General features: G+C 54.7%; 1 protein-coding gene across 10 annotated transcripts in view; it reads left to right on the top strand.

Annotated features, from left to right (window-relative positions):
* MAP7D1 (MAP7 domain containing 1) overlaps positions 1-20697 on the top strand; it is a 22241-nt gene extending 1544 nt beyond the window's left edge. Inside the window, exons 2-18 of one of the 10 annotated variants that reach the window (XM_024125599.3) lie at positions 11316-11666; positions 11847-11915; positions 12510-12673; positions 13333-13447; positions 14903-15013; positions 16211-16333; positions 16430-16584; positions 16679-16824; positions 17618-17943; positions 18230-18407; positions 18494-18632; positions 18740-18844; positions 19140-19193; positions 19392-19434; positions 19520-19616; positions 19734-19927; positions 20114-20697. In XM_024125599.3, coding sequence (XP_023981367.1) covers positions 11316-11666; positions 11847-11915; positions 12510-12673; positions 13333-13447; positions 14903-15013; positions 16211-16333; positions 16430-16584; positions 16679-16824; positions 17618-17943; positions 18230-18407; positions 18494-18632; positions 18740-18844; positions 19140-19193; positions 19392-19434; positions 19520-19616; positions 19734-19927; positions 20114-20124 — 2381 coding nt within the window. In that variant the 3' untranslated portion in view covers positions 20125-20697. Of the gene's footprint in view, positions 1-11315; positions 11667-11846; positions 11916-12509; positions 12674-13332; positions 13448-14902; positions 15014-16210; positions 16585-16678; positions 16825-17617; positions 17971-18229; positions 18408-18493; positions 18633-18739; positions 18845-19139; positions 19194-19388; positions 19435-19519; positions 19617-19733; positions 19928-20012 lie in introns of all 10 variants that reach the window. The other 9 variants (XM_028484644.2, XM_028484645.2, XM_028484646.2 and 6 more) reach the window with 9 other exon arrangements.
* The last annotated feature ends 573 nt before the right edge of the window (positions 20698-21270 follow it).

Here is a 21270-nt window from a genome sequence, read left to right as displayed (position 1 = left end):
CTCTCCCTCTCCCTCTCCCTCTCCCTCTCCCTCTCTCTCTCTCTCTCTCTCTCTCTCTCTCTCCCTCTCCCTCTCTCTCTTTCTCTCTCTTTCTCTCTAGGCCCCTGACCATCAAAGCTCTCTCTCCTCCCCTCACCCCACCAACCACCAGTGCCCAGGACTTCTGCAAATCCCTTTCGGATCTGGGAGCAGCTGATGAGGGGGTGGGGACAGGTTTCTGGTTGGGCCTGGGGTTGGAGGGAGGGATTTCTCCTTCTCTTTCTTCCTGGAAAGGGAGGGAAGAGCTTGATTACTGAGGACCTAAGTCCTGTTCCCACTGACTCAGGGGGGGAGGTGGCCCCAACCCCACACCTCCATAGAGTCCTAGAGCCTAATCCCTGTCACCTCCCTGCCCCCTGGGGCATGGGCCCAGGTTGAAACAGTGTCTGTGGGTGCGGAGAGCGCAGGACAAGGTGGAGCCGCTTGGCTGTGGGTGGGATCCTCCCCATGCCAGTGTGGGTGCTTGGAGGGGATCCTGTGGGTGTGGGAGCTGGAGGACGAAAAGGGGAGGCTGTCAGACTGGTGTGGTTCGGGACGTTTGTAGGCTGTGCTGGAACAATGGCAGTTTGGTCCGTCTTGGCTCTGCTGAGCCTGAGAGGGAACCCAGGGAGGCCTAGGCTGGGTCAGTTCCATCTGCTTACTGGCCCTCTGCAGCTGAGGGTCTCTGGCACTGGTGTGTGCATCGGGGCCTGAATGGCGGTGATTACTGGGCCAGAGCTGAGGGCTGGAGTGAGTAGCTGGTTTATAAGCAGGGCACTGGAGTGGGATGTCTGGATTGAACTTGAGGGCATGGGCGGGATGCTTGGCTGTATTGGGGGGCGCCTGAGTGGGTCCTGCATACAGGGTCCTGGATTGGGAAGACTTCTACACATAGGGACCTAGATGGAGTTACATGAGAACCTGGGTCAGGATGGTGGCTGGTCCCTACACAGAGAAGCTGAAGGTGACAAGGGCCCCTGTGAGTCAAGTGCTTCCAGGGAGTAAAGGAATTGTCCACTACACGTGCCCTTGTGAGAGTTTGAGGCATGGGTCTGAGACACCGAGTGCGTATGACATGATTCCTGCTCTCTTTGAATTCCCTTTGCACACTGAGCATTAAAAGGAGGCAGCATGCAGTAGGGGTCAAGTGTGGACTGGAGCAAGTGACTTAACCTCCTCTGGCCAGTTTATGCCCCTGGAAAATGGAGGTAGTATTATCAACCTTGTGGGGTTAATGTGAGGATCAGAGGTGATGTACCTAAAGGAACCTGGCACACAGACACCTGCAAAACAGTGTTATTGCCATTATTGTCGTTATGCTTATCGGAACTGGTGCCAGCAGGGAGGTACGAAATATGGAGGAAATGAGGGCAGGAATTGAGAGTCAGTTTGCTTAAGAGTGTAGACTCTGGAATCAAACAGTTTAAGTCTCCCCTTTGTAACTTACTACTGTGTGACCTTAGGTAATTTGCTTAAGTCTTAAATTTTCCCATCTATAAAATGACAATAATGCTGGAAATTATTTCATAGAGACATTGGGGTCATTAAGTTAGAGAAACGCATAAAACACTTAGGAGAGGCCCTGATACGTAGTCAATGCTCAATAAATGCTATTTATTTTTGTTGTTACTATTTTTAATTCCTTCAGAGGCCTGAGGTGGAGGTGTGATTAATTAGAATTTCAGGAGGTAAATGTAGGCCAGAGAGCAAGGGGGAGGTGGGTTCTAGACAGACATGAGCCAGGCTGTATCTGGGGAACAGAGGGCCCTGTACTTGAAGTGGGGCATTTGGGAGTAGGAGAGAGACCCAGGGGATGGGTGCAGCCATCCAGCGCAGCCATACTGATGCCCACCATGTGCTAGCTTGGTGCTGGCTGTACAGATGGCAGAGAAGTGAATCAGAGTCACTACCCTGAGGGAGCTCCTGGCCCAGTGGGGGAAGCCGATATGTTCACTGCTGGGAAGCCCAGGTATAACAGTGATGCAGTGGTTGGTGGAATCTGCTTGTGGAAGACTTCACAGAGGAGGCATTTGAGGTGGACCTGAATGGATGAGAAGATGGACCGCCTCTCTACATACAGCAGCCAGCCTGGCTGGCAGTGCCCACTGACAGTTTCTGTCCCTCCCTGGGTTGGTGGGCCCAATAATGAGGCCTCTAATGAGCCCCTAATGTGCAGTCATGCATATGCAAATAAGGAGGAAGGGGCACCAGGCCAGTTCACTCCCCCAGCTCCACCTCCTCCTCCTCCTCCTCCTCCTCAGGGATGGGCATCAGCTGGTGGTGGGGCAGGGCTGAGGGAGCAGGGAAGGAGCTGAAAGCAGGGCCCAGGCTGGGGTGGTGGCACTTGAGGGTGATCAGGGCAGGTCTCAGGTCTGATCCATGTTGGGAGTTTGGCCTCAAGCAGCTGGGAACCATGTCCTTGGGTCCCCACTGGGCCTTGGGGCCGGTAAGGCAGCCAACGAGCCAGCCCAGATAATGCAGCTTTGTTGGAGGTGGCAGCTCTGCCTGGCACCCCAGGGCACAGCCTTCAGCATCTCCACCATCACCTCTCAGCTGCAGCTCTGCCCCGAGGGGAGCAGAGAGCATGATAGGGGGTAGACAACCTGGTATCTAGTGCTCCTCCCCAGTTTTAAGAGGAGATATGGGCCAAGAATAAACCCTCCTGGTGATCCTACTTATCTCCCACCCCTGTTTATTAAGGACCTTCTCTGTGCCACAGATAGCACTTAATATGTCCCGTGCATTGTCTCATTTGATTCTCAGAACTATCCTGGTAGGGACTAGTATTATCCTCATTTTATTTATTTATTTGTTTGTTTGTTTATTTATTCAAATTTTCTTTTTCATTTTTGGCTGTGCCGTGCAGCATGTGGGATCTTAGTTCCCTGACCGGGAATCGAACCCGCACCCCCTGCAGTGGAAGCATGGATTCTTACCCACTGGACCACTAGGGAAGTCCCATATCCTCATTTTATAGATGAGGCTCAGAGAGGGAAGTAATTTGCTTAAAGTCACACAGCTAGGTACTGGCAGAAGCAAGATTTGAACCCAGGTCCATCCGACTCTAAAGCCTGTGCACTAAACCTCTATGCTGAATTAGCATGGCCAAGCCAGCTGGTGATAGAGTCTGGCCCACTGTCCTCGCATGACTGGTCTTCTATGGGCATCCTGGTTTTAGGGACCCTGTGATCTTTTCTGTGGCAGGCAGAGGTAGAATCAGCAGAGCCCTGGGTCCTCTGTGCCTCCTGCTGGTTTGGAATCTGAGCAAGTCAGACCAGAAGGAGGCCCTGGACTCAGTCAGTGGTGACAGTCCAGCCAGTAGGCCATCCTCAGGCCTTGGCCTAAGTCTGGGCTTCTGTCCTCAGCTTCTAGGCCTCAGCGTGGGCAGCCCTGCTGGGGCTGAGGGAGGGCCCAAGCTGTGGGATGGGGTCATTTCCTGCCGCCTAAAATAACAGGAAGTGGGTGCTCCTGATTGGAGGCTGGGAACAATGGCCGCCAACCGGGCCAGAGAGCTCTTCAGATCTGCAGTCTCAGGTGGGATCCCGGCTTTATCACCCACAGCCTGGCCCCAGTGCCCTGCTACGAAGGGCCTGTGGCCCAGGTTCGGAGGACCACCGGAGCAGGCTGTCCCTCTCCTAGTTCACTCCCTTTCAGAGCTGGCTCAGCTCTGTCCCGGCTGGGAGTAATGCTGCCCCCTAAGGCTCCCCTCTGTCCCAGCCCCATGATCAGGCATCTCCCAGGGTTTGTCCTTCCTGCCCACCCCATCCTCCCAGCCCAGATCTCTCCAGGAGAGGAAACCCAGGAGGCTGCCCCCTTTGGGTAGCAGAGTGAAGGTACAGACTGTCACCCTGATTCGGGACCCAAACCCAGCTTTGCTACTCACCGGCAAGTGTCTTAATCTCTCTGAATCTATTTCATTTGTCAAATGGGGTAATAATGTCGACCTCATAGGATTGTGGTGAAGATGAAAAGGACTGAAGTTTTAAGGTGTTTAGCTGTGCCTGACACAGCATTAGCTGTTGCTGCAGTTAACTGGACTTTCCCTGAGCAGGGCCGAAGTGACCTGGATGAGTCTGTGTTATACTGGGACATCACGTCCCTGAGTGCTGTATGAATCTCTGAGGTTTCTGTCTATGCCTCGGAGGGGGTGCCTGACAGTGTGTGTGTGTGTGTGTGTGTGTGTGTGTGTGTGTGTGTGTGTGTGTGTAGATTTCTGAATCCCAGTAGGTCTGTTTTCTGTATGTAACAGGAGAGAGAAAAGAAACGTGTCTTGTCTCTCGCCATTGTGCAGACTCTGTCCACATTGTCTGGGTCTCTCTCTGCAGTGTGTACCCTCTGTCTGCGTGTGTGTCTTTGCCCCTCTGTCGGCCTCCCTGTCTTCGTTTGTCTGGTCCAATGCTGCCACCTAAGGAGCTTCTACGAGAGCCAGGAAGGCTCTGGCTAGGGGTCAGCTATATGCTGACCTCTGCTATCTGTACAGCCCCTCCCCTGGGCACTCCCTTGCTCAGCCTCCTGGAGGAGGGCCACTCGCCCTCACACCTGCTCAGGTGCCCCACTTCTTGGCTCCTGGTGGCCAGCCTGGGCAGGAGCCTGCCTTCCCTGCATTCCTGCCCTCTGAGCTCAGTGCCTGCCTGCCCCACCTGAACCCTTCATCTTCTTGGGGGAAACCGCCCCAGGGGAACCACTGAATCACTTCCTTCTTCAGGGAACAGGCAGGAGTCTTAGGGAGCGGTGATGTGACACCCACCAGAAACAGTGTGACATAAGGGTTTTGTCATCAGGCAGCCTTGGGCCCTGTCCTACCTCCGACACTGACGTGAGCAGTTCACTTAACCTAAGTGTTCGCACCTGGGGAACAGGGGCCCCTATAGCACTTTCCCTTTGGGGCTGTAATAAGAACTAGATGAGATAAGGGAAGGTGCCTGGTGTACTGTAGGGCTTCAGCTGTGTTTCCCTTCCTGGGCTGAGGAGCTGGCAGGGCACATACAAGGCTCTGATATGGTAAAGACATTTAGGGTTAGAGAGGCTAGACGTTGGAGCAGCTTGGGGTTTTACTATGTTATCCACAGTGCATCCATCCATCCATCCATCCATGCAGGTGTTCATTAAACAGACACAGAATTCCTACTCTGTGCTGGGTAGGTCCTGTATAAAGCTCTGGGCTGCAAAAAGGATTCTCGCCACCAACTCTCGCAGGGGCAGCAGGCACACAAAAAGGGCAGACTGAGTTATCGGTATTGTGAGAGGAGTTTTGGCCCAGGAGCAGTTGTTGGGGGGGGATGAGAGGAAAGGCCTGCCAGCGCCCAGAGGGTGGAGATGGGGAGTAAGCACCCTGAGACATGTGACAGGCCCTCTGAGAGACTCGGCCCTGATCTTTCTGCAGTCCTTCTTGGGTTTTCTGAGAAGACTAGACTTACTGACCCTGCAACCAGCTCCTGCACCTTTGCCCTGCTAATGCTCTTTGTGCCAAGAAATGAATACAAACTATCTGTCACTTATCCAGTTCTTAACAAATACTTCTGGTAGATATCAGCATAGCAAAATAAAACCTCACAATTTGACACACACAAAACTACAATAAAATGAGGTGGCTGAAGGATCACATTTGGTGATTGAAAATGGGAATAATCAGATATTGGTTTAACCACACCACATAGATAATTAACCAAGGAATTAATTTGGCTTAACATAATTTGTTCCGAATAACACTGTCCCAGTGATATTTCATCAGGGTTGGCATAATTCTCGGGAAAATATTTGGATTCGGGGTCAATAGTCCGCCAGGTCAGAAGAAGAATTCCAAACGTGCTATTTGCCTCTTGGGAAGTTTTTCCTGTTGAACTGCTGGAGTCAACACGCATTATTACTTTTATTAACTTCTCCCTGACTACCTTAGTCCAAGAAGCTGCCCAAACTCAATTGAGGGGGAGTTGTTTTACTTCCCTTCAAGTGCTTATCCCTTTGCAAGAAATTGCAACATGGGTTTGCTCATTATTAGAGTAAAAATCTCCTTCTCTGTGCACCTGCTTTAGGCGAGGGTGGCTTCCTGGTACAGTGCTTTATTCTCATTCGGCAGCATTTCGTGACGGTCTCCACATACTGGGCACCACGACGGTAGCTGCTGTTGAAGCAGTGGCGAGCAGAGCAGATGCGGCCCGGCCCGCCTCCCAATAACAAAAGAACCAAACAAGGAAGTGTAAAATCGTAACAGTCGCAGTGCTCCAAACAAGAGGCACATGAAGCCATGACTATATATAATGAAGGAATTTACCCTGTTCGGAGAGGCCTTCAGACTCTGCCAGACTTGCAGCCTGGGTTCAAGAATTTTGTCTTTCTCTTAAGAACAAGGAGAAGTCACTGTGAAGCTTCCAGTGGGGAAGAGTACCGTGGCTGGATTTGCATTTGGAAACAATTACTTTGGCTGCTCAGTGGAGAGCAGAGGGGGAAAGGGTTCGGGTAGGACAGTGGGGGGAGTTTGCAGTCATCCAGGGAAGAGAGGTGCTGATGGTATCTGCCAGGGTGGAGTTCACTGATACATTCATTCAACAAATAGCTGTGGAGCACCTGTGTGCCAGGCTCTGTTGGCCTTAGAAATAGAAGAGCTAAACAAAGTAGACAAAAATGTCTGCCCTCGTGGAGATTACCTTCTGGAGGTGGGAGACAGTGTTAAAGTGCTACTAATGCTTACTGGGAAAAATAGAGTTGGAAGGAAAAAGAATACAGTTGGAAAGGGGAGGGAGACTTCAACTACAGTTTGTAGTTTTAAGGAGGGGATCCAGGAAGGCTTGAATGAGAAGTCACATACGGGTAAAGATCTGAAGGAGGTGAGGGAGTGAGACATGCTGGATCTGGGGGCAGAGAATTCTGGTAGAGAAAACAGTGAGGGCAAAGCCTCGAGGCAGAAGCATGCCTGACACAAATAAGGAACAGTGGCCAGAAGAGATGGAGCAGGGGGAGAAGGGGAGGAGGAGAGGAGGCCAAGAGGTAATGGGCTGGAGAGTGAGGATCCCCAAGGGCCCTGGAGGCCATTGTGATGCCTTTGGTTTTTCCTCCCTTGAGGTGGGGCGTCTTTGGAGGATTTTGTAAGTTCCCCAAGCAGGGATTGAACGTGGGCCACGGTAGTGAAAGCCTGCAGTCCTAACCACTAGGCCACCAGGGAACTCCTGATCTGACTTATTCTTGAAAAGAATCATTCTGCTGCTGTGGTGAGAAAATACCAAAGGGGAGAACAAATGATGGCAGCAGGGAGGCTTTTATGAGAGATGATAGTGGCTGGACCACGATGATAGAAGTGGAGATAGAAGTGATTGGATTCCGAATATACTTGGCATGTGGAGCCAAAAGGATTTACTGAGACATTAGATGTGAGTTGTGAGACAAGAAAAGATTCTAAAATGACTCCAAGATTTTTGGCCTGAGAAACGGGAAGGACTGGGTTGCCATTGACCGAGATGGGGAAAACTCGAGGAGGAGCAGGGTTTGGGGGAGAAAGATCGGGAGCTCAGTTTTGGATGTTAAATTTGGGGCATCACAGACATAGAGAATGGACTTGAGGACACAGGGAGGGGGAAGGGTAAGCTGGGATGAAGTAAGAGAGTAGCATCGACATATATACACTACCAAATGTAAAATAGATGGCTAGTGGGAAGCAGCTGCATAACACAGGGAGATCAGCTCCGTGCTTTGTGACCACCTAGAGGGGTGGGATAGGGAGGGTGGGAGGGAGACGCAAGAGGGAGGAGACATGGGGATATATGTATGGCTGATTTACTTTGTTATACAGCAGAAACTAACGCACCATTGTAAAGCAATTATACTCCAATAAAGGTGTTAAAAAAAAAATTGGGGGCATCAGTAAGACATCAAGTAGGGAGTTGCATGAGCTAAACTGGCACTCAAGGGAGACATCCGGGCTGGAGGTACAAATTTGGTTGTCATCAGCAGAGCAATGGTATTTAAAGCCATGAGTCTGGATGAGATCACCAAGGGAGTACGTGTAGACCAAAAAGAGATGAGGTTGGGGCTTCCCTGGTGGCGCAGTGGTTGGGAATCCGCCTGCCGATGCAGGGGACACGGGTTCGTGCCCCGGTCCGGGAAGATCCCACATGCCGCAGAGCGGCTGGGCCCGTGAGCCATGGCCGCTGAGCCTGCGCGTCTGGAGCCTGTGCTCCGCAACGGGAGAGGCCACAGCAGTGAGGGGCCCGCGTACCACAAAAAAAAAAAAAAAAAAAAAAGAGATGAGGTCTTCACTGAGCCCTGGGGCACTTAGCCCCGGTGCTAAGAGGTTAGGAAGTTGAGGAGGGACCAGCAAAGAAGCCTGAGAAGTCACGGCCAGCAAGTTGAGGGAAATCCGGAGAGCATGTTGTCTTCAGAGCCAATTGAAGAAAGTGTTCAAAGAGCACCAAGGGATCAACCGTGTCAAATGCGGCTGATAGGTCAGCAGGACGAGGACCAGGAAATGGCTGCTGACTTAGCAATGCCGAGGTCATTGGTGACCTTGAGAAGAGCAGTGTCATGGAGCAGTGGGCGTGAAGGCCTGACCCACGTGGGCGCTTGTGGCAGAGATGGGAAGAAGTGGACCAATTCTTCCAGGCAGGTGCTGCTTACTGAGCCCCTGTCAGGTGCCAGAGGTGGTGTACCTACTCACCATAGGTCCCAACACCATAGGCCCCAGCCTGAGGAAACTGGGGCTCAGACAGGTTCAGGGCCTGTCCAAGGTCCCACAGCAGAGCTGAAATTCCCTACTCAGGCCTGTCTGACTCAAGCCCAAGACCTTTCCGCCCCGCTGCATCTGATGCCCAGGTGCAGGCCCTTCCAGGCCTCATCCCTCTACTTCTTCCGAGACTCCCTTCACAGGGCTAGTCAGAAGCTAGTTGGAAATTCACTGTCTTGCTTGCTGGGTGTGATTTGCCTAGGTGTAGACAAACAGCCACCTACCAGTTTTCCTTGCAACACATGTAGCCGGCACAGGTGCTAGGAGAATGGCAATAAGCAGGCCTCAACCTCAGCCTTCAAGCTTTGTATTGATACTTACATACCTAGGCCCTCTGGCCCCAGACAGTCCTGGGTTCAGTTCTGCCTCTGCCATATACTAGTTCTATGACCCTGGACAAGTCACTTAGTGGGGTAAGTCTTGATAGTCTCACCTGTCAAATGGGGATAAGCTTCTCAGAGCTCATATGAAGATGCAGGATGGGGATACAAAGGGCCCAGCTCAGCTCTCAGTATATAGCAAGCACTCACTAAATGGTTGCCACTAGTTTTTTTGCCCATTGGAATTGGAAAGGAGTTTGCGGGTGGCTGGGAAGTCGACTAGCAGTGACCAGGCAGCCTTTTGGAGCTGGTCTGGTGAGAGCTGTCGTGAGCCTAGGGGCTGGCTGGAGGGACCGTTGGGGGAAAAGGGCCTTAGCTGGGGCTCTTGCCTGGAGCCCAGGAAGCTGGAAGGGAAGGAATGAGGGGGAAATAGTGTGAGCCTCAGATAATTTCATTGTGTAACATGTGTTACCCCATACTGCCTGACACAGGGGCAGGAGGGTGTGGGGCTAAGAGCATGGGCTGTGGTGACAAACACTGGGTTCAAGTCCAGGCTCCTTCACTTCCCAGCTGAGTGACCTCAAACTAATTTACTTAAACTCTTTTTGCTTTTCTTTTCTCCTCTGTGTGAAAGAGATATTTATAGTGTCTTCCTCAGAAGTATTGTCATAAGGATTAAAACTAATATGTGTAAAATGCTCTCAACATAGGAAGCTCTCGAGAAATATACACATGTTAGTGATTATTGTTGTCACTAACAGTCATCACAGTCCTACTATCTGCATTTTACAGAAGAGGAGCTATGGCACAGAGAGGGCCTGTAACTAGCCCAAGGTCACAGTTAGCGGGGAGGCCACATATTCAAATAGCCTGCCTTCTTCAGAGCCCACTGGACACCCGTCTCCCTGAAAAGGGTTCCCAGAGTTCCAAAGCTGACTCCTTGGGAGGGTCCTCTCCCTGAATACACACTGTCACCCACAGGGATGGGGAGTTTGTCACCTCCTGAGAGGGCCACCATTCGTAGAGCAGAGGACCCTGCATGGTGGAGGCACCTGGCGAGAGCGAAAAATGCTTCCTTAGATTGACCTTTCCATGGACCCTGGCCCTGATCCCTAAGCCCAGGCAGTGGCTGTGTCCCCACCAATCCCCTCAGTGCCCAGAGGGCAGCAGTAGATGGCACCAGGGCTCAACATGCAGAGGCTTCTCTTTGGCAGCTTCCTAAGACCCACAGGAAAAGAGAGGGAAGTATTGTTTGCTGGCACATGAATTGTTCCAGGTACTTCACTGACATGCCTATCAGCTTGGGCTTATAGTCCCCATTTTACAGATATGAAAACTGAGGCTTAGAGCTGTTGAGTGGCTTCCCCAAGGTTATCAGGCCCTCTCTTCCTGTCTTGGGGTGGTGAAGTCAGAATCAGGCCCTCATCAGGCTGACTCCCAAGCCTGTCTTTCTGTTGCGCTATAGTGCACTTGTGCTCACATGTGTGCATGAACATGTATACATGAACACGTATACACCAAATTATGTGGCTTCCTTACTTGGCACTTTGGTATGTTTTACAGGGACCCTGAAATATCAGTGTCTTAAAAGAAGAAATCTGAGGGTGGTTGGGAAAGAAAAAAAAGATGACAAAGGGGATGTCGCTGGTTGCCTACCCTTTTGGGGATTCCACACGGGCATCCCACTGTGCCCAGCACTGGCAGCCCCTGAGCACCAGGCCTTGGGATGGGCACTGTGACCCCAAGGTAAAGCAGAAAGGCGAGGGAGGCAGACATGGAAACCAGTCATTACCATTTGGTGCACTAATAACTACTACAAACTTCTCAGCTTTTCCGATACACCCTGCTCCCTTCTGCCCCTTTGCAAATGCTCTTCTCTTAGCCAGAACCCTCTCTTCCTTGGTTTGCCAACTCCAGCTCATCCTGGACCTCAGCTTGGCTATAATTTCTGCAGGAAGCCCCTCCAATATAGGTTAACCATCTCTGCTTTGCTACCCCAGACATAGTACTTATTCTATACTGTAATCACCTAGCTATCTGTCTGTCTGCCCTGCTAGAGTGTGGGCTCCACAGAGGCAGGGACTGTGACCATTTTCTCACCGTTATATCATTAGTGTGTGGAAGAGGGCCTGACACATGGAAGGAACTCGATTAACATGTATGAATGAATGAATATCAGCTGGACAAGGGAGAGAGCTACATGTTGAACTGATGGCACAGACGTTCTATCTGACTTACTCTCCTCTCTTGTGTTGTTCTTCCAGATGTGGCAGCCAGGACCCCTCCAGAGCCACGACCTTCTCCAGAAGGTGACCCCTCCCCGCCGCCGCCACCACTACCGATGTCAGCACTGGTGCCCGACACTCCCCCAGACACCCCTCCCGCCATGAAGAACACCACTGGCCCTAAGCACCTCCCACTGGAACCAGAGAGCCCCCCAGAGCTGGTAGGGCCTAGGCCAGCCCCACAGCAGGAAGAGTCCCCTTTCTCAGAAGTGAAGATCAGGGGACCCACCCCACCAGCCACAGGCCCACGGGATGCCAGGCCTCCTCGAAGAAGCAGCCAGCCATCCCCAACAGCAGTGGCAGCTGCCGACAGCCCTCCCACGAAGCCAGGTATGTGTGATGTCCCTAGTCCTGGGCCCAGTCCCAGCCCTGGATGATGCCACAAGAGTGAGTCTCTACCCTGGAGGAGATAAGAAAAGGCGTGGGATGAGGCCTTCGGGGAGGGCCCTGAGGCTGACTCCCCTCTTGGGGCAGGCTCTTGACCTAAGTCTCTTCGTTCCCTCTATTAAGATGCAAAGAAGGCAGGAGAGAGACACAAGCTGGCGAAGGAGCGGCGGGAAGAGCGGGCCAAGTACCTGGGTAAGTGTGTGGGAAGCAGTAGCATCTTCTTCAGCGTCACCACCATTGACATCCTATTGGTAACACTCACACTTCTGGAGCATTTATTATGTGCACTGTGCTAAGAGCGGTACACTTATCCCACTTAACCCTCTATGCATTCTGAGGATGGGGAAACAGAGGCTCAGAAAGATGAAATCCTTTGCCTGAGCCACACAGCTAGTGGCATAGCTGAGATTCAGACCCAGAAGCCTCATCTCACCCCAAATCCCATGCTCCTAATCACAATATGTGAGTCTCTGTACAGCAGACCCCAAAGTCAGACAGGGATCTGGCACTAAAGAGCTTGTTTCTCCTTTGGTGCCCAGAGACCATGAGGCCAATGGGGGAGAAACAGGCCTCCCGTTGGGGAAGCCCTCATTCTGAGGTCTCAACCCATCTTCAGGATGCCCTTCAACTTGAGGGGGGGAGTCTGAGAGCAGAGGCACCTCCCCACCAAGCAGGCAGGGGGACCCACCCAGGGTCAGAGGAACAGGCAAGGCCACTTGGAGGAGACACTTGCTGGGCCGGGCGCTGCAGGACTGCTCACGCCCCCTGGGGCTCCTTTCCCCACAGCGGCCAAGAAGGCGGTGTGGCTGGAGAAGGAGGAGAAGGCCAAGGTGCTGCGGGAGAAGCAGCTCCAGGAGCGCCGGCGGCGGCTGGAGGAGCAGCGGCTCAAAGCCGAGCAACGCCGAGCAGCCCTGGAGGAGCGGCAGCGGCAGAAACTGGAGAAAAACAAGGTGCGTTTATGCTGAATTTTGACCAGGTGCACGTGGACCTGTGTGCGTGTGCGTGCACACATCTGCACACTGGCTTAGTGTGTATGCACATCTGTGTTCATGTGTCTGCAGTTGTGTGCCATGGGTACTATATCTGGGCATCTGTGCAGATGTGTTTGGTTCTGTACACGCCAGGGTGGGCACTTGTAACCCGGTGCTGTCAGTACACGTATGTGTGTGTGTGTGTGTGTGTGTGTGCCCCACATGTGTGTGTATAGGTGTGCAGAGATGTGTCTGTCTGAGTGCGCCGAGTGAGCTCCTAGTTAGGAGAACCCTGGCTTGAGCACCATGAAGATATGAAGGAAAAGGCAGCCTGGCCCTGCCCCGGGGCCTCAGGCTAAAAGCAAACACAGCTCCAGGGTCAGGACCCTCTTGCCAGTGGCCCACCTGGGAGTCCCAGGCACGGAGAGTCCCGCTCCATCCTCAGAGAAACAGCTCATACACTCAGATAATGAGTCAAGAACAGTGAAAAGCTCCCCAAGAACAAGTTGAAAGGGATCTGTTGCAAACTGTCTTCAATCACAGGGGGAGGCATTGTCCCAGGAGAGAGAGGGCCTTTCTCCCAGGTAGGAGGAATGATTCTGAGCCCAGACCCTTCCCCTCTGCCCCCTCCTCACCAGGAGCGATATGAGGCAGCCATCCAGAGGTCAGTGAAGAAGACGTGGGCCGAAATCCGGCAGCAGCGCTGGTCCTGGGCAGGGGCCCTGCACCACAGCTCCCCAGGACGGAAGACCAGTGAGTGCGCCAGGGGGGCCGAAGGGTGGGTGGGGGAGGTTGGGGGCTGAGAGGTGGGGGAAGGGAGCAGCTTCAGTGCAAGGAGCTGGCAACTCCCTGCAGCAGGTATGCCTTGTTTCGTGTGACTTGTGCCTTCTGGAATGATCTGTAAACCCAAGTCTGTAAAACCCAGTCCTTTACAAGGACTTCCACTATCAAGTCAGAGGTCGAGTCTCTTCATTTGGTTTGCTCTTCAAAGCTATGTCGTTTTAGATTAGCCTTCTTTGCTCCTGTCAATTACTATTAGTTGCTGATACATAGAAGAGCACTTTAATACCCTGCAGACACTGGATGTTTAAAGAAAACAGTCACCCCCTTATGTATCTGTCTTGGAAGGTAGATTTTTGTCTCTGAGTTTTCTTCACGTAGGGCCATCGCGGATTTTGGTCTGACTTTTTGCTGGCATGTATGTACCACTGTGTTTGGATGTCTTTATGTAATGGCAAGACTCAGTATTTCTCATTGTGCATCTTTTGGTGTATGTGCTCATGCATCTGTGCGTTGTGTGTCTTCATATGTGTTTGCCTTGGTGTGTTTGTGGCCTTGTGTACCTCAGTGTAGGTTCCCAAGTCAGACGGAATTGGGTCAGGATCCCAGCTCTGGCACGTGTGGTGTGACCTCTGACTTCTTGCTGTCTCACTTTCTTCATCTGTAAAATGGGGATAACAGTACTACTTGCCTCCGAGGTTGTAGGTAGATGTTGGGGAGGATCAAGTGTGGTAACATGTGTGGTGCCCAGCACAGTGCCTGGTACATAGCAAGCATCCAACAAATGCTAGCTGTTACAAATACGATTAAGTTGCTTCGATGTATTTGTGCCTGTGTGCATCTGGGTCTGACCCTCTTTCTGTTGGTGTTTTTGTTTCTGTATCTGTGCATGTCTGCACACACGCACGCATGTGGAAGTACCTATCACTCTATATGCCCGGGCCTGCACGTCTTTGTCTTTGTGTGTCCCTATGAATATGTGGATTTGTGTGAGTGACTTTGACCATGGGTTCTTCTGTTTAGGAACGTCTCTGCATTTGTCCCAGTACCGTGGGTGTTGTAGCCATAGAGCCTTGGCTGGGCAGTGCCAGCAAGTGCCGACGCTGGGTGGTTATGGGGGAGGGGTTGCAGCACCCAGCCCTAGGGAGTGACTTCCTGGCCAGGAAGGCTGTAGTTTCTCTAGTTTTACTCCATCTCCTTCCTCTGTTCCTTTTCCGTCGGCTCCCCCAATCCAGGTTGTCTCGGGTCACCTACCCACCCCCCCGCCCCCCTGCCCCGTCAGAGCCAAGTCTGCCTCCTCCTCCCCTTCCTAGCCTGCCCACTCCTCCCTGTCCCCTCCTGCCCGCGGAGCATCCTGCATGGAAGGCCTCAGTGCCCCCCCTGGCTCCCGTCTGGCCCGGCCCTAATGCCGTGTGTTTTCCCCTCCAGGTGGGAGCAGGTGCTCCGTGTCGGCAGTAAACCTGCCCAAACACGTGGACTCTATAATCAACAAGCGGCTCTCAAAGTCCTCTGCCACGCTCTGGAACTCCCCCAGTAGAAGTAAGAGAAGGCCCAGCCCTCCTCCCTCCAGAGCTCCTGTAGTCCCCACCAAGCCTCCTTCAGAGCTCAGCAAGAACCCCAGGTCCCAGGAGCCCTCACATACCCCAGGTCTCCATCCCCACTCGACCCCACTCAGGGCTCTGCACCCCTCGGGGGAGCCGGCATTTGGGTCTGGGCCCTGAGAACAGAGGTGTGCCCCACAGGGGAGGAGAACAGAGACAAAGGGCAGTGACCCAGCGGGCAGAGAGCCTGGCTGGGGCCTCAAGAGCAGGTGGGTTGGGGGTGGGACTGGTGGTGGAGGGTGGGAATGGGCAGGCAGCCTCATCTCCAACCACAGCCAGCTGGCCTAGACCAGCCTTAGGCAGGTGGCTTTGCCCCCGAGTACCCGACGAGCCTGGGTGCCGTGTGTGGAGGAGCCCTCTTATTCTGACTCCACCCTGGAGGGCCCATGCAACCCTGCCTTCTCTGCTTTCAGAGCCCCAGCCATGGCCTTGGCTGGCTCCAGAGCCTTGGCCAAGGAGGGTAGCACAGCCCCTGTGTTCCCACCATGCCCTGGTGCTCACATGTGAAGGGGCCATGGTAGGAGTTATTTATAAGTTTCTTCAGCTTTTATTTGGTTGCTCTGTTGCCTAGCAGCCAAATCAGCTGCTGTTACCAACCCCACCTGACTGAAGCTTAAAAATAACCCAGCAGCTGAGGGGACAGAGCAGGGTGGCCCAGGGCAGCCAGGCCCCCCTAGCAGCCTCTCCCTGGCATGGGACGCACAAAAGCTGGGCCTCTCCTCAGTCAGAGGAGCACAAGGAACCCCACTGTCCCAGATCCATGGGGGCATATACCTCCCCAGGCCAGCCCTCTGAGAGCAGCAAGTGGGACATGGAAGTGGGCAGTTGGGTCTGCCACCAACCTCGGGTGGCTCCTCTCTATACTCACAGTGCAGAACCCTTTCACCTGGGGAGAGCAGTAGGAGGGGACCCTGTAGCCCTGCAGGACATTGCCATGGGAAGTGTCTTGTTGCCTGGGTCTGCAGTGGAGGTCAGACCCCAGGACGGACCTGTGTAACCCCCATGACTGGGGGGAGAGGCCTCCTGGGGGAGGAGACTCCTTGAGCTCGGCATGGGGGTGGTACCTGGCGGTCTCCGGACGCCTCTGCCTGCACTGGCCCTGCGGTAACCTGCTTCTCCCGGCATCTCCCCCTAGATCGCAGCCTGCAGCTGAGCCCATGGGAGAGCAGCATTGTGGACCGTCTGATGACGCCCACCCTCTCCTTCCTGGCACGGAGTCGCAGTGCGGTCACCCTGCCCCGAAACGGCCGGGACCAGGGTAGGGGCCACGGTCCTGGGAGAGCCCCCTCGAGAGGCGGGACGGGGGCCAGCCTCGTGAGTGGGCCGCACCCCGACCGCACTCATCCCTCCGCAGCCGTGCCCGTGTGCCCTCGCTCGGCCTCCGCCAGCCCCCTGACGCCGTGCAGCGCCCCCCGAAGCGGGCACCGCTGCGCCCCCGCCGGGGAGCGCCGCAAGGCCAGCACCGTGGGCAGCCCTGCCCCGGCCCGCCTCCGGCCCGAGGCTTCGCTGGTGAGTGGTGGGGACAGGGATCCCATCCAGGGCAGCGAGGGCGCCTCTGACCTCTGTTCCCCCTCTCTATGCTCTCCTTAACCCTCCTCCCCAGGTGCAGAAAAAGGAGAAGAAGGACAAGGAGCGGGAAAACGAGAAGGAGAAGAGTGCCCTGGCCCGGGAGCGCAGCCTCAAGAAGCGCCAGTCGCTGCCTGCCTCTCCGCGCCGCCCGCGCCTCTCCACTGGCAACGCGGAGCTCAGGTGGGCCGGGCAGTGGGGCACCGCCTGCCTATGCCAGCCAGCCAGCCAGCCAGCTAGCCAGCCAGCCAGCCATTCATTCGTAAATATGTGTTAGGCACCCACCTCTGGAAGGAAAGCTCCTTGAGGGAGGATTTTTTGGGGGGGTGGGGGGAGTGTTTTGATCACCGAAGTACCCTAGCACCTAGAACAGTGCCTGGCCTCTGGTAAGCACGCAACAAATATCTGGTGGATGCATGAATGGTCCTTGCCAGGTACTGTTCTGGGTGCTGAGGACATTTCCATGAGCCAAACCAGACCTAGTTCTTTTTTTTTTTTTTTTTTTTTTAATGTTTATTTATTTGGTTGCCCTGGGTCTTAGTTGCAGCACGTGGGCTTCTTAGTTGCAGCAGGCAGACTCCTTAGTTGTGAAAGGTGAACTCTTAGTTGTGGCATGCATGTGGGACCTAGTTCCCTGATCAGGGATCGAACCCAGGCCCCCTGCATTGGGAGCGCAGAGTCTTAACCACTGCGCCACTAGGGAAGACCCTAGGCCTAGTTCTTGCTTTTATTATAATGTGTTACTGGCTGTTGGGGAAACAGACATTAATCAAAGAATCACAAATGAATATGTAATTACAAACTGGGATGTATGCTCTAAAAGGAAATTTTATGTTTCTGTGAGAGCACATAAGGTGGGGTGCTGACCCAAGCCTGGGGAAGACACTTCCCTGAGGAAGTGACATGCTGAAAGTGTGTACATGTGTGCGTGGACACTCTGTGCCCTCAAGGTCTAACTCTTCCTTTTTTCTCCCAGTCCCAAATCCAAGGCCCGGCCATCCTCTCCCTCCACATCCTGGCACAGGCCTGCCTCTCCCTGCCTCAGCCCAGGGCCAGGTCATGCTCTGCCCCCAAAACCACCGTCCCCCCGAGGTACCACCGCATCACCCAAGGGGCGGGTTCGGAGGAAGGATGAGGCAAAGGAGAGCCTCAGTGTGGCGGGGCCTGAGGACAAGAACCAGAGCAAGGGCAAGGCCAGTGACGAGAAGGAGCCTGCAGCCCCAGCCTCACCAGCACCCTCGCCTGTGCCCTCACCCACCCCAGCCCAGCCCCAGGAGGAGCAGCCCACAGAGATCCCTGCAGGTGGGCAAGGAGAGAAGAGGCCAAAAGGTGGGCAGGGCAGAGAAGCCAGCTTTGCCTGTGAGGGGCAGGTGGTCAGAGGTGTGGGCTGCCAGAGATGCCTGGGGACTGGGTGTTGGCAAAAGGCTCCTGCCAGAGAGGAGGACCGCACTGCTCTGAGTTGGTGGCAGGAGTTGGGCGGGTGGGCCGCCTGGATCGCCCTGAGGTCCAGGAGGCACGGGGGCATGCAGGGGTGATGGAGGTGCCTGTGCTGGTGTGTGCTGATTCCTGGTCCTGGATCCCGCTCCAGATACAGCAGTCCTGACCTCACCCCCAGCCCCTGCTCCCCTGGTGACCCCTAGCAAACCGATGGCTGGCACGACAGACCGAGAAGAGGCCACTAGGCTCCTGGCTGAGAAGCGGCGCCAGGCCCGGGAGCAGCGGGAGCGCGAGGAACAGGAGCGGAGGCTGCAGGCAGAAAGGGACAAGTGAGCACGCCCTCGGGGACTGAGGAGGCGTTTACAGGGGCTGGAGAAGAAGCTGGGGGTAAGCCTGAGTCTCCTCTGACCCCCAGGCGAATGCGAGAGGAGCAGCTGGCCCGGGAGGCCGAGGCCCGGGCAGAGCGGGAGGCCGAGGCCAGGAGGCGGGAGGAGCAGGAGGCCCGGGAGAAGGCGCAGGCGGAGCAGGAGGAACTGGAGCGGCTGCAAAAGCAGGTGCCCCCGCGGGGCGGGACGCGGGCGCCTCCTCGTGGCGGGCCTGGGGCCGGCCGGGAGGGACAGCTGGAGGCCGGCTGCCTAAAGCTCACGGGGTTCTCTGGCAGAAAGAGGAGGCCGAAGCTCGGTCCCGAGAAGAAGCTGAACGGCAGCGTCTGGAGCGGGAAAAGCACTTCCAGCGCGAGGAGCAGGAGCGGCAGGAGCGCAAAAAGGTGTGCAGAGCGGTGGGCGGGAGTTATGTGGGCGGGGCCTGGTTCTCGTGGGCGGGGCCAGCTCCTGGGCTCAGTCCCCACTCCGTTGGAGGGGCTGGTGGGGCTGGGAAGTGGGACCTGCCTTGGACTTGTAGAGGGTAGGACAAGAAGGAGTTGGGGGTGAGGTCGGCTTCCTGGCCTGGAAAGAATTGATACGAGCTGGAAGGGCCTTGAAACTCCAGCACCAGGACTAGCTGGTGGGAGGTTCAGGGTTAGGGCGGGGCTTGGGCCTAACTGGTGTGGGGCTTCCATACAGCGCCTGGAGGAAATCATGAAGAGGACTCGGAAGTCAGAAGCTGCTGAAACCAAGGTCAGGATGCCCCCAAGAGCGGTGTTGGGAGTGGAGGTCCGGTGAGGAAGGGAGGTTGGGGAAAGGCATCCAGGGTGGAGGAGGGAGGCCGTCTGGGAGGCTGCTCAGGGTCTGGGCTGGGGAGAGGAGAATTCAGCAGCTCAGTGGGATGGGGCCAGATATCCCCTTGAGCCTGACCGCTCTTCCTCTTCAAAGCAGAAGCAGGACAGAAAGGAGGCAAAGGCCAACAATTCCAGCCCAGGTAAAGGCCTGTTCCCCTCGTTTCCATCCTGATCCTCAGACCTCATCCTTTCACCAGCCCCTAACTGGTGGCCATTCCTTCCCAGGGATAGACCCTGTGAAAGCCATGGAGGCTCGGCCCTCTGGGCTGCAGAAGGAGGCTGTGCAGAAAGAGGATCTGGCCCCCCAGGAGCCTCAGTGGAGGTACCAGCTCCCAACCCCAGGGGCCATGAGCAGGGAGGCAGGGTCAAGCTGGCGCTGTGGGGTACCTGGGCTGTCTTACGATGGGAGGTGCCTAAGCGTTGGCCTCTGCATCCACAGCCTGCCAAACAAGGAGTCGCCGGGGTCCCTGGTGAATGGCCTGCAGCCTCTCCCAGCGCACCAGGAGAATGGCTTCTCCCCTAAGGGACCCTCTGGGGACAAGAGTCTCGGCCGAACTCCAGAGGCACTCCTGCCCTTCGCAGAGGCAGAAGCCTTCCTCAAGAAAGCTGTGGTGCAGGCCCCGCAGGTCACAGGTAGGTTTCCCTGTCTCCTGGACCTATATCTGTACCTCCCAGCAGCCTTCCCTGGCCTCCTCAGCCGCGCCCTCTCTTCTCCTAGCTCTGCCAGAGGCCCTCTCAGGCTCTACCCTGAAGACCCCCAGCCGTCTGAGCTTGGAGCCTGGTTTCCCCTGACTGTTTCCCCTCCCGCTTTTTTCCCAGAAGTCCTTTAAGGGGTTGCCTTGGATCCAGGCACAACTCTGAGGGCTCCTTTGCATCATCTACCAGGATGTCTGCAAGAGAAAGAGACAGAACAAAGCTGGAAGTGGCCTGGGCCCCTGAGGGTTGGGTCCTCTCTGTTATTTTTAACCTGCACCTTATAGACTGATGTCTCTTTGGCTGGAGCCCCTCAGTGCATTCGTGTGCTCACAGGCGCGGCCCCCCCCATACACACACACATACACTCACAGCCTCTCTGGCCTCCTCCATGGGGAAGGGCTACCTGTAGTATTTGCCTTGGTTTGGTGGGGTACAGTGGATGTGAATACTGTAAATAGCTTGTGCTCAGACTCCTCTTCATGGAGGGGTGGGTGCAAGAGGCAGACCCTCCCAAGACTCCCTGGGGAGATCTTCCTCCCTCTATTTAACTGTGACTGAGGGGGAACCCAGGTCTGGGGATGGGGGGCACCTTGGGCCACAGGATACTGGTTGCTTTAGGGGTACCCATGCCCCCTGCCCTCGCCTGGAATCAGTGTTATTGCATCTGATCAAATTTCTCCAGAAATAAAATGAGAATAATTCTGCCAGTGCTGTCTCTTCTTGGGGCTGGCAGTGGGGCTGGGAGCAGGTGGCCTCCTGAGTTCTAAGAAGAACTTGAGGAGCCAGGGGCCTGCAGATATCCATCCCTACCTGGTATCAGTCCTAGACATCCTGCCTGTGGCCTTCCTTTTTGTCATTTATTCATTTAACAAAAATGGTTACATCTACCCTGTACCAGGCAGTGGGCTTCTGTGCCAGGGATGCAGTAGTAGGAAAAGACTTGGCCTCTGCTCTCGTGGAGTTGACAGTCTAGCAGGTGAGCGTCAGAGGCACAGTCGTCCACTCAACATCCACTCCCATCGCCCCTTCCTCATTCCAGACAGAATCCTGATTTTGTTCAGGTGGCTGTCTTCCTCCTGGATCCCACCCTGTGCTTCAGCAGAAATAGCTTCTAAGCCCAAGGGTGAATCATGATTGTAATTGACGGTCCCACGCCCCTCAGGATGGATTGGTTTAGGTACGGGCATGGGACACCACTGCAGCCAGCAGATAACAAAGAAAAGTCTCCCCGGGTTTCTAGGAAAGGCTCCCTCACTTTTGAGAGAAAAAAATGCCATGTG

This window comes from Physeter macrocephalus, unplaced genomic scaffold (genome assembly GCF_002837175.3).
Source record: "Physeter macrocephalus isolate SW-GA unplaced genomic scaffold, ASM283717v5 random_202, whole genome shotgun sequence".
NCBI lineage: Eukaryota > Metazoa > Chordata > Mammalia > Artiodactyla > Physeteridae > Physeter > Physeter macrocephalus.
The sequence above is the reverse complement of the archived record's forward strand: the minus strand, read 5'-3'. Positions and strand labels throughout refer to the sequence as shown.